We start from the raw sequence: 13346 nt of genomic DNA, 5'->3' as shown, positions 1-13346 counted from the left end.
CTGACATCCCCTGTTCTTACCTTTTACCTTTATATATATATATATATATATATATATATATATATATATATATATATATATATATATATATATATATCTGTGTGTGTGTGTGTGTGTGTGTGTGTGTGTGTGTGTGTGTATGTGTGTGTGTGTGTGTGTGTGTGTGTGTGTGTGTGTGTGTGTGTGTGTGTGTGTGTGTATATAACGGAGAAGTTCGTGTATCTAGAGCCGGATTTGTTCAATTTTCAAATTCAAGGACCCATACTCGTCGAAAAACGGTGAAACTGATATGATCACATATCTATGCTAATTACTTTGTATTAAAGTATATCATGTAGAAGTCCGTCGTGTAGAAGGCTTTAAAAATTAGTGGCCCTAGGTACAATAAGCTTTTTTTTGATTGCACCTTGAGTCACTAGCTGTTGTACCTAGGCCCGCTCTCTGAAAATTAGGTTTAACTCCATAATAAATTTAAAACAAAGATAGACATGAATTTGATCAAAAAATTTTTTAATCTTAGATTGTTTTTAACAAATTTATCTTGACTTACTTAATTGCAACTCTTAAAAAAATAACAAAACTGACTAACAGTTCTGAGCAAAATTGACAAGTAAGTCAACGCGTAAAATAGTCCCAAAACAACCGCGAGAAAAAAAAAACCAATCAAAATTCAACATTCTACCTCGTTATCAAACAAATTCTTTATGTACACATAGCCCCAGGTACAAGCAAATTATATAGCCTTAGGTACTAGAAATATAAGCCTAATAAAAAATGTCATCAATTAACAAACCCCGATATATATATATATATATATAATATATATATACATACATATATATATACATATATATATATATATATATATATATATATATATATATATATATATATATATATATATATATATATATACATATATATATACATATATATATACATATATATATATATATATATATATATATATATATATATATATATATATATATATATATACATATATATATATATTATATATATACACATATATGCACCCATATACATATACACATGATGTAACTTATTGAGTTGAGGCTGAAATCCCATAAAATTTCAGTCTAAAAGCAAAATGGTTCCTTTTTCTTTTTTGCAATTGTACTAACAATTATTAATTTATCAATGTTAATGATATGAATAATATGTGTTTTTCAAAATTGCTAATATAGTTTCATTATTTTATTTGTTTACTAGAATTGAATATCAGTTTTTGAAAGGATTAATTTAATCTGAATTTATTGCATTTTAAGGTAAGGTGTTCCAATCATTAGATATTCTGTTTGTGAATAAGTAAAACCCGATTGTTTCATTCTTTGAGACTTTGTTTAGTATTTTATATTAGTATTGAGTAAAAAATTCAGAGAAGCCCGCGCCACTGGCTTAAAACAAAGTTATTTTTATAAATAATTCTCATATCATTTAATATCGTTTGTTGTAAAAAAAACTTGAATTAGTGCCGTTTAACTGAAACCCTGTTATTTTATATAGGAAGTTTATATTAACTAACGTTCTCCTATTTATGCAGGAGAATGTTGTAAAAATCTATACTTAAATTAGCTTTTGCTCTACGTTATCCTACGTAAAAAGAAGGATGTTAACTCCACTTATGTTTACAAAGTTATTAACTATAATTTTGATAAATTAAGAACTGTTAATTTAGTGTTATGTAGGGGGTACCTGTCCCAGTCCTCTCATAAACTACAATTCACAAAACTTTAAATATTTTTCAAATTTTTTTGTATGGTCCATCTTTTAGCTACTCATAAACAAGCTTGAGTTTATGTTTTAAGAAGGTTGTTTCGTCTTATATTACAGTTTTTATCAGAGCCTAAAAGTTTTGCCTTGCTTGTTTCCGAGTGTTTTCAATAACAACCTTGTGTTTTCAAAAATAACTAAGCGGTCAAAAAAATAATTGATAGATTTTTTCGCTAAAAAGATGACTCTTAACGCTAAATAGTTTACTTAAAAATTGTGAGTTCACTCGGACCTCCTTTGTGACATAAAATCAATAAATAAATTTAAAGTTTTATCAAAAAATAATTTTTTTATTTAAATAAAACATAATTAAATAAGTTTTATCAAATAAGCATCCTGCGGTCAAAATAATGAAATTTTATATTCAATAAGTTTTATTCTAGTTATACAAATTTATATTTTGAAAAAGCAATTTTTTTCCACATTTAAACGTCTGATGTTGGGCGTCTTTGTTGCCAGACTTTTTTCAGCGCATTTTTTTGGCAAAAAAATGCGAATGTTATATGATAAGTAACAGATTGAAATATTGTTATATGATTAAGGAGCAACTTAATGGAAAAATAAAAAGGTATTAGTATAAACATTAGACATACCCAATTTATGAAACTTTTTTCTCAATCTCATATAAGATAAAAAAAGTTGTTCAATGCAAAGCAAAATAGCACATTTAGGAAACCCTCTTTAGGAAGCGAATAAAAATTTCTATTTATTGAAGAATGCCATCAATATTTTAAATGTAAATGATGTTGCTAAACGAGGAATAAATTTAATGTCAATTTGATAATGTTCTGCGATTGACAAAATCATAGGCTTAAAAACAAATGGTGTTCCAGATGTTGAACGAAAATTCTGCTTTTATGGCTTGCTTTAGCAAAGAAATATTGAAAAAGGGTTTCAGTGAAAACTATTGACAAATAGTTAAAAATATTTAATGAAAAAATTTCATGAAATATTTTATATATTATATGTTATTACTTTATATATGTTATTACTTTATTTGAGTAATAATAGGACTTTGGAGGAGAATTTTTGAAATTTGAGGTCATAGCGCGACACTTAAACAATATACTTTCATAAAAATTGGTAAAACTTTTACTTAAGGTTATGTTCACAATACCTCTAACTTATTTGACATTAGGAAAAAGTTATACTTTGTATAAATTATGGGCATATCTAATTAGCGCACAAAAGATTGAAGTTTGGAACTTACTTAAAAGTTACTTAACTCAAATATAAAAAAAACCTGAAACCATTCCAAATAAATTAATATTATTTGCAGCTGTGGCGCAGCGGTTAGAGTTCTGGTTCAGATCCGAGGTTCTACACTGGCTCAAGCCCAATTTGTTTTGACATTTGGTTTTAATCCAATTGGTTCAGACATGGGTTAGATAGGGGTCGTAAACTTCCTAGTTAATTCCACCGCTCTTCCGCGGTGCTCTATGAAAAAACCGTACCTACTTCTAAGAGCACCTTAATAACCCCCCCCCCCCCCCCCACCACCACCACCACCACTACCAAAAAAAATTTTTTTATACTTTTTCCACAACCTATATTAATAAATAGAAGTCAGAAAAACCATATAAAGTCAAAACCACATGAAATTTAAATTTAAAAGCCTATTATACGTTGAGAGCCTTTGCAAGTTTTAAACAACCCTGAAGAAATTATCGCAAAGGTTTTTTCAAAATGTTCTATCTTTCAAGCTTGTTCTAGTTTTGGCATGCAGCAATTGTTAGGTGATTCACTTTTTTTTTCAAAGTTAAAGACCGTCCATTTTATTATTAATAGAGAAAACAAAGTTGCCATAATAAACCGACGCAATAGGAAGCCTTACATACAAAAATATGTTTTGGATTGGCTGCTCGATGAATTACTGTGTACAAAACAGCGTCTTAAAGCAAATTTCCTGGGTGAATTTATTTTTAGTACGCAAAAAAGTTTATTTTTTAAAAAAAAATTCTTTTTTTATATATCGTACAATGGATACTTTCAAAGCAGATATAAAAGTTCAATGGAATCTTTCTGTTGAAGACATCAAATCAAAAGTTCAAGAACTAATTGAAAAAACAAGATCCGTGTATGATTATGTTGGTTCAATTCCTGCCGATGAAGTTAACCTTGAAAATGTGCTTATGGTATCTATATTTTTTGTATTAATTATTCACTTACACATACACCGTCTTAAATCATCATCAGTTTACAATATGTTTGAGTGACTTTTTTTGTCTTGTTTTACTTACGTTATATTAAAAATAGTATTTAAAATTTTCTGTTATGTCTTGTTTTTTTTTATAAACAAGACAAGACATAACAGAATATTTTAAATAGTATTTTAATTTCTTTTTTTCTTTTTCATTTTTAAAACGAATTTAAATAGTGTTTTTATTATGAAATGTTACTTTCTATTTCTAAATGCATATAATATATTAGCATTGTAGTAATCAAGTAAATAATATCTAATAATTTATCATAAAATTTTAAACAAAAAGATAATTGATTAGTTCTTTATAATTTTCAACAAACTAAATATGGTAATATATTAGCTATTGTGAGCATTGCCAAATGCCGGACTAGAAGCAAGTATAAAAGGTCTATCTTAGAGTTACATCTTAGGTAGATGTAGTGTAAGGGTATACCTTTACATCACATCTACCTGCATACCTGCCTTTATTAAAAACCTTTTATTCTTATAAATACTTTAATGTTCATTAAAATGAATCAAACTTGTATGAAAAGTAAAAATTAAAGGGGTGGAGTGTTTAACTCTTTCCTTAAACCTGCATCACCCATCAAAAAATAACAGCAAAAAGTTTTAAAATTTTTTAATAATATATAAACTGCTAAATCAAATTTTGAATGTGGCTTTAGTAACTCTGGTCCCTTGACATAACAAGAAGTACTAGAGGCAAGAGGGGGTCTGTCACTATCTTTACTGTCCAAAAATACATATTTCTTTACTTTAGTATATGAAAAATATTTCAATAATATAAATATTATAGCATTCTAAAATGAGAGAAGAATATTTTATTATATTTCAAAGTATACCAGTGCTTTATCTATCGCTGTTATTGGGAAAGAGTTTTCTTCCTCTAAACTGAACTTTTTTTTTTAATGAACAAAAATATTTAGTGTGAAATAAAAAATTGTAAATTTGAAAATTTTTATTTAACATACTCAAATCAATCAAAGTTAATGAGTTAATTAAAATGATATTAAAGCGCAAATGATAATTCAATGCAGAACTCAAATTTACAAAGAAAAAGTGCAAAAAATTTTAATTTTTTTTTATTGGCTCATCCTGCCTGTACAAATTATTATCTTTTATACATTTGTTTATAATTGCTATTTTTTTAAACATAATATTTTTCATATTTAAATAGTATCTCATGATATTCTCATTTGGCAGGGTTTAAAATAGGGCTTAAATTGCTATTATAATTTACAGCTTAAGTTATAATTTAAAGCTAAAGTTGTTGTTCTAATGTTATATGGAAGAAATTTTTTTATTATGATATTACTAATAATTTAGCAGTTGTTTTTACTTAAAATGATGCCTAAAAAATTAAAAGTAAAAACATAAAATATACAATTTTTAAACCACTTTAAAAAGTAATTAAAAAATTGTTTAATTCCCCATTCATACTGATAATAAAACATGTTTTATTTTAAAAGTTAATCAAATTGCTATTGTAAAAAGCTATATCAAGCGACAATAAAGCAATGCATATTTTGTCAATATAAAGAGTGTGTGCTAATATAAAACAACCTCACTATGTTCTTTTATTTATGTTTTTATACAGTTCTCAATATTAAAAACATAAAAGGCATTTAAGATAAAACAAAGTAAATAAATGGAATTAATCTAATTAATTAATAAATTAGAATTGATGAAAACATTATTGTCATAAAACTTTGAATTTAATATTATTACAAAAATATGCAGAATCTGTAGACCAAAACATGCACAATCTATTGACCAAAACATGCATTATCTATGATCAAATCAAAAAAAAAAAGTGTAAACTCAATAAAATACCCAAATTATTAGATACCACATTCTTCCTAGATTTATTTCTTCTTAATCTTAGTAGCATACTATTAAAATGTTCAATATAATTAATTTTTGTATTCGTTTTTAAGTTTTAACGAAAAAATTAAATGAAAACATCAAGATATTTTTATTCCATTTTTTTGTTAAAATTGTTTTGCAAAAAAAAATTAAAAAATTAGTTTTTATTTCACTAATTTAATATTTGCAAAAAGGCTATTTTTAAGAAATAAAAATCATGATGCTTTTATAAAGAAATTTAACTATACAAATCTTTACGAATTAAATATAGTTTTCTTCCTAACTTGCACTAATTCTGGTATTGGTACTGTTGCTAGATTTAAGTTAGATATTCAGGAATGATACTCATTACTGGGTATTACGGATGTCACTGCAGTTTCTATTTAATTAATTTTATAATTATTGTAAACAAACATTAAATTATTTAAAGTTTTAAAAAATATATTTCAAATTTCAAGTTTCAAATTTAAGATTATTTTAACAAGAGTTTTAGAAGACTAAATTCTTTTGTTAAAATAGATTCCTTTAAAAAATAAATTCCTCATAAGAACTTCCATATTTAAAGATAGTTTTTTATTTTGATATCGCTATAAATAAAATGAAAATATTTTTAAAATGGTATTGCGTTTTTTATATTATATTCAAAAGTTTTGTTAAAATAAATTGTAGTTAAAAGCTTTTTATGCGTTAACAACATATAAATTATAAATAGAAACATTGCTACGGCTAACTTTTACAAATGAATGTCTTAGAAGATAGTAAGTTTGTTAGTTGAGTAACTTAACTGCATTAACTTTACTGGTTGTTTTGATTTATTTTAGAGATATATTTACTGTAATTTATTCTTTAAAGAAAATGTTTTAGATAAAATGTTTTAGGATCAGTAATTAATTTATGCTTCATGATAAGCAGCTTATAAACATGATTTCTGTTTGTCTTATTGCAGTGATAAAAATTGATAGTGTCATTTATAAGATAAATGACACTATATATATTCAACAAGTACTTCTCTTATAGTGTCATTTCAAAATATATACCTTGAAATGTCACTAAAAGCATAACTTCACCATGTAAATAATTAATGGGTGTGTTCAGCAATGCCAAAAAAGGTCACCCAATGTGACCTTTCTTTGGCATTGCTGGAAATGTTTTTTCTTTAAAAAGTATTTTTGCATTTTAGTGATTTTTATTAATAATTTTATAATTTTTTTTACTAAATTAGCTTTTTTTTTGGTCATTCTAAAAAATATAGAACAAATGTTTTCATCTGAGGTTTTTAATAGGAGTCATCCATAAAGTACATAACATTAAATTTAACTTTTAAATAGAAGATCATTTGCTCTTCATTTAACATTAAAAAAAAAATTTTAATGTTAATTTAGCTCCCAAGGCCGAGAAGGTCACTACAGTTAAGGATGCTACTATAATTGTGGTTACAACCCTCTTTCAACTCTATGACTCCAAAACACAAACCTTGACGAACAAGGCTGCTGCAATCACGCCTTCTTAATCACGCCTCATGCATATAACATTAAGATATCCTAGGGGCTACACTGGCTTTGTGGAAAATGTTTAGAGTATTCAATAAGATTTTAAATTAAAAAAATTATTAGGTTTGAACTATTAATTGAGGCGCTTCTAAATTAAAAAAAATATATTACATTTATGCTTTTATTTTTATGGGTAAAAATAAAAGCATAAGTAAAGTTTTATGTATTTTAAAAAATACGTAAAACTTTACTTTAGAAAAATTATAATATTCTATAATATAGTCAATCTTTAATATTTTTACAATATAGCCAATTATTATCATTTTTGTAAAAAAAAGTAATGGAATTTCTTTTAATCTATTATGAGAATTTTAAAAGGGCAATAATTTAACCATTAGTAAAAATTAAATTTATCCTAAACATAAACATAAAGCGATTATGAATTTAAATTACTTTAAACCTCAGCTGGACTTTGAACCATAAAATTTAATTTTAGAGCTGTATCCTCATTAGCAGATAGAAGAACAAGTGGCCTAGTCATAAAAACACAAGCAAAACCCATGCATTGAGTAAAAAGATCCAGCATTCAATATTTTAAACTGGAAATAATGTATTATAAATACATCAATGCCAAGCTAATAGATGAAGAAGGGGTGCAAAGCTGGTCAGCAGATAGAATTAGCTGATAGATTTCCTCAGCTGATTCCTTAATGATTTTGATGAGCATGAGGATTTTTTTCTAATATTTATTTACAAGATGGACATAACTTGTATTGGCACTTGGAGGTCCATTTAATCATTAATGAGTTATACTTTAGTAATTTTAGTTTTAGTAGTTGAATGTTTAAAATGCTTTAAGCAATTTTTAATCTATAATTACAAATAGTCTAGTATTTGTAAAATTAAAATAATAGTAAATTTGTTAGGTCAGTTTATCCTGCTACTAGTTACATGCAACCAAGTACTGCTTAATATCCTGCTGCCTTTTAGGATATGCTTTTTTAGGCAAAGGCTAGGAGAAGCCAATTCACCCCCTGCCTTGCGGTTCTTGGTTGAGTAAAGGCTAGAGATGGTGTCTCAAAAAAAATACTCATCTTTGGCAGACATTAAATGCAACCAGCTACTGTGTTGTAGAAAGCCACCTAGGCAAAGACTTAAGGGGTTAACTCAAGTAAAACTATAAAACACAAAATCATTGTCCTCACAAAGTTCTTTAAATCTATCATTCACTAATATTCGTGGTCTTCTAAGTTACTTTTCTTCTGTTGCGTCTTATCTCTTGCAAAGTTTACCTACTTGCTCTTTGTAAGACTAATTTGAGTACAGCTGTCTCATTTTGTAATCTTATTGTTTCCGGTTATCTTCCTTTAATTTGTAAAGACTCAAATAGTCACATGCTTGGCCTGGGCATTTACATTTGTAAGAATTTACCCATTTCTGATCAAGTTGACCAAGCCTCTTTTATCTTTATCCATCAGCCAATATTATTATTGGTGAATTGAATGCTCATAACACTGAATGGCTTGGCTCTTGTGTCACTGACTCTGCAGATGCTAAGGCCCACAAATTTTGCCTTCTCAATTTTTAACACATATAGTCAATTTTTTGACTCACTTTCCAGACAATCCTAATTATTTACTTTCTCTACTCGACTTATGTCTTGTTTCTGATCCTAGACAGTGTTCAGTTTATCTACACTCACCATTAGGTGCTTCTGATCACAGTTTGATCTCTCTAAAACTATCATCTCATTCTTCTTTATCATCAGAATCCCCTTATCATGGTACCTCTCACAACTAGCTTAAGCTGTCTGGAACTCTTTCCATGATTTTCTTTGTGATGACCCTTGGGTAGAAATCTTTCTCTTCCTGCTGAAAAATATGCTTTTTATGTAGCTTCTTGGATTCAGGCTGGCATGGAATCTTTTATTCCCTCAGACAATTCCAAGTCAAGCCTAACTCTTCTCATCGGCTTTCCTCTCATTGTGCTACTGCAATATCCAATCAGATTCATTACTTCCATATCTATCACCAAAATAATTCTAGTAACTATTGTAAAAAGGTTTTTTCTAATGTCTAAGCCTGCTATGCTCAGGTCACAAAATCTTATATTTCATCTCAATAATAAGGCTTCTGAAACTTCTGTAGAATCTTTAATAGTGTCTATAATAAGGGCAAATCTGTTTTTCACCTCTCTTGCATGGTTCAGATTTTGTTACCTCACCTAAAAATAAAGCTGAATTGTTTGCTAAGAACTTTTGTCCATCTTATCTATTGATTCCTCTAATCACATCCTTCCTGATATATCCAACAAACAGGTTCATTCTAGATAAAAACAGAGATAACAGTTTCCAGCCTGCTGGAAAGCAGCAACTGTTATCTCTGTTTTTATAAGTTCTGGAGAGTGATTTGACATGTCTAACTACCGTCCCATAGTCTTCTTACTATCATAAGCAAGGTTTTTGGCTCTTTAATTAACAAACACTTAATCTCTCCTCTTGAATCTAATAACTTACTTTCTGTTTGTCAATATGGGTTTTGATCTTCTCCCTCTCCTGCTGACTTCTTAACGGTAATAACCGATATGTTTTATTGTGCATTAGATAGATGTGGAGAGGAATTGGCTAAGTTTATCTTGTTTTCCTGATTCATATAACTTGCAATCTTTTGAGTTTTCTGTTAATTTTTATCTTGCTTCATAAACTTCAATTTTTCTCTTCTAGTAACTTCCAACTTTAATAGTGGTTGCATGCAGCCTTGTTGTATATATATAGCCTTGTTATATATATGTATAACATTTTCATAATGTTATACATATATATAACAAGGCTAATGATTCCACTGATGTATTTAGCGATATATCAGTTTCAGAGTCAAGGCCATCATCTACATCTGCAGCATCAAATAAGTCTAACTAGTCTAAAGATAAGCAACAAAATGGTTTTAATGGTTTAGTGATTTTTCTTAATTGTCAATAGTTCAGTCAACTGCAATGACGATGCAACAACAAACATCCATTTCTAAATTTGCTAATACGACAACAAGTTGTAAATCAGAAGGATGAACTGAATTTGCAAGCTGCAAAGATTTGCATGTTTCAAAAACATGACATGTAATCAAAATAAAATATAGTTGTAAAATTTTTATTTAAATTAACTACTTTTATAACTTTACTTATTTACTTTAAAAGAACATTTGATAGAAGTCCAGAAGAAGCAGAGGAATGGTTGAATAAAATCTATCCTGAGTTTTTGCCTGGTTACTACGCATTTAAACTAGAAAAACTATTTTAAATTGTAAAAAGCACAACATCAGTAACAACTTGGTGGAAAATTATAGAAATGAAGGAATCGAAGTCTTCCAAATTGTCTGCAAATTTTGCTTGATTTTCACGGTAATTGCACACATGTCCGGCTAGTAGTGGATCCATTAAAGGATTTTCCTCATCCTTTGGCATTATTTGGAGCAAAATTAGAAATCGTTTAGAAAGAGAAAAGGCTGAAATGCTTGTTCAAGTTTATGTTAAAGATCAAGATGCAATATTGCTGATGACTAAATTGTTAGATGACTTTGTTTTAAATTTTTAAGTTTGCATATTACTGCTCCAAGTTTTTATTAATAAATAATATTATAATTTTTAATATTATAATATGTTGTTGAATAATAGTGATGTATAATTAATGTTCTTAGATTTTAGATTTAATTCTTAGTTCTTAGATTTAATCTTAGTTCTTAGATTTAATAATTATGTTTTATAATTTTAGTAATATTAAATATAGTATTAAAAAATATAATATTATTGTAAGTACAATATTATTGTTGTATATAAAATGTCTTGATTACTTTAAAAGTGATTAATTTTCATCAAGTTAAATTCAATTGAAATTAAGTTTCGAAGAAAAGCAGCAAAAAAAGAAACATTTTAATTTTGAAATAAAATTTATATTTTAATTTTGAAATAAAATTTATAATCCTCTAAATCATAACTCTAGTTTTATATAATTAAAAATCAATACCAGATTATATCTATTTAGCAAACAAAAAAAGTTTACATAGTTATGTAACCCCGTGTAATTATGTAAATTTAAAATAAGGTTAAAATGTTTTTTTTTTCTTTTTTATGTCAAAAAAAAAATTTTTTTAAACTCTTGTATATTCTCCTAAAACTAATAATATATTGTTTAATTTAATTTTATACGATAATTCATTTTTTTTTTTTGTTTTAATATAATAAGTTATAAAAAAGTTAGAGTAAAACACTTTGTGTCTTTTGAGCTCAGATTCATGCAATGTAGCAATAACGATTCTGACTGGATACCAACGCATAGTTGGTGGTATTGAGTACTTGAAGTAATTTCAAGCTTTTTGTAAACAGCTAATACAAGCAGAGTTATCATTAAGACTAGTTGTTACTGATTATATTTCTGGGAAAAAATTTGGAAAAATTAATTTACTGACATCCAATCATTATTATTAATGCCAATATTGTGATGCCAATATTGTGATTATGAATATATTGATGCCAATATTGTGATCAAAATTTTTAGTGTAATAACACAACTATCTTCCAACATGTGAAATATGCTTATTGCATATTGTTATTCTAAAATGTCAGTTATACTGCTTATTGATGCTACATAAGCGTTTTTGATTGAAATAGTATATAAAAAGTTACCAAGCAACAGTTGTAATGAAGAAAAATGCTTTGTTTAAATCAAACATTTAAACAAGGTTATTTTTGAAAAAAAAGAGAAGTAACCTTCTTGACTGTAGTAGCACCTCATCTTTTGAAAGCCAGTACAGTTTTTAAATTTTTTTTACTAAAAACCATTTGTAAAACAGAACTATCCAGAAAATAGTTCCAGAACAATTGAGGCACTTCTAAAAGTTAGAAAAAGTTATAAAGCTTTAAAGTTATCTATTTTATTGTTTGAGAAATCGAGCAGTGCCACCTAATGGCATTTGGTCTATATTTTAATTTCTTGTACTTAAAAGTTGTATGTTGTACTGAAATTATAAATTTAATCTGTTAAAGTAATGGAGAAATAATATGTAAAAATCAAGGAAATCTTTTAAGCTATTTACTTTAAGTTGCTTAAACAATTTTTTTTTTAATAATTTTTAGTTACATTTATTAAAAAAGTGTTTCTTTTTGTAAAAAAAATATAAAAAAACTTGTTTTTTAGACTTTAGCTTATAATGACTACAAACACAGAATTGAAAATAGCATGTTGGATTTTCCTCAGCATGTTTCAACAAACAAAGAAATAAGAGCAGCCAGCACAGAAGCAGACAAAGTGTTATCCGATTTTGCTGTGGAAATGAGGTAAGTTAAGGTATTTGAGGTTCGTTTAGGTATGATTCACTTATATGCATGAATGTATAAACTTGCTCAACTGAGGATATACCGGCTTAGTGGATTTACCTTGTAACCTTATTTTATGTTTTGTGATTCATGGTAATGAATCACAAAACATAAAACAAGGTTACAAGGAAAGATAATTCTGCTATAATCATAATTTAGATGCTCATGAATGTTTTTTTAAACATGAAGTAAAGTTGTATCATAACTCTAAAGAAAGGAGGGGGGAATCTAACGTTTAAACTGTTTTGATAAAAAAAAAAAAACTTTTTTGTGTATCATTTTATTTGTCATTAAAATAGTTTAAAAGGATGTTCAGACTAGCTTTTATTTGTTGTAATAATTATATAATAAATAATTATGTAATAAATATATAATAAACTACTTGCGCATTTTCTTTTTTAACTCTTTTAAAACCAAGTATGCGAGAAGATGTATTCAAGAATCTTATAGCTTTACAAAAAAAGAACTGTGAGATGAGTAAAGAAGCAATTAGATATCTTGAGAGACTAATTAGAAATGGTCAAAGAGATGGTAAGATATACTTTTAGTAAATTTTTGAGATCATGTGTTTATGCTTGAGATCAGTTATATGTGTTTATTAGATTACATAGATTCTACAAGTTTTTGAA

General features: G+C 27.0%; 1 protein-coding gene across 1 annotated transcript in view; it reads left to right on the top strand.

Annotated features, from left to right (window-relative positions):
• Positions 1–3493: 3493 nt before the first annotated feature.
• Positions 3494–13346, top strand: part of LOC100212290 (thimet oligopeptidase) — a 38597-nt gene continuing 28744 nt past the window's right edge. The window contains exons 1-3 of the mRNA XM_065801222.1: positions 3494–3929; positions 12539–12678; positions 13136–13248. Coding sequence (XP_065657294.1) covers positions 3639–3929; positions 12539–12678; positions 13136–13248 — 544 coding nt within the window. The 5' untranslated portion in view covers positions 3494–3638. The remainder of the gene's footprint in view (positions 3930–12538; positions 12679–13135; positions 13249–13346) is intronic.

The sequence above is a fragment of the Hydra vulgaris genome, chromosome 07, assembly GCF_038396675.1.
Source record: "Hydra vulgaris chromosome 07, alternate assembly HydraT2T_AEP".
NCBI classification, from domain to species: domain Eukaryota; kingdom Metazoa; phylum Cnidaria; class Hydrozoa; order Anthoathecata; family Hydridae; genus Hydra; species Hydra vulgaris.
Note: the sequence above shows the minus strand (reverse complement) of the source record. Positions and strands in the feature narration are given on the sequence as shown.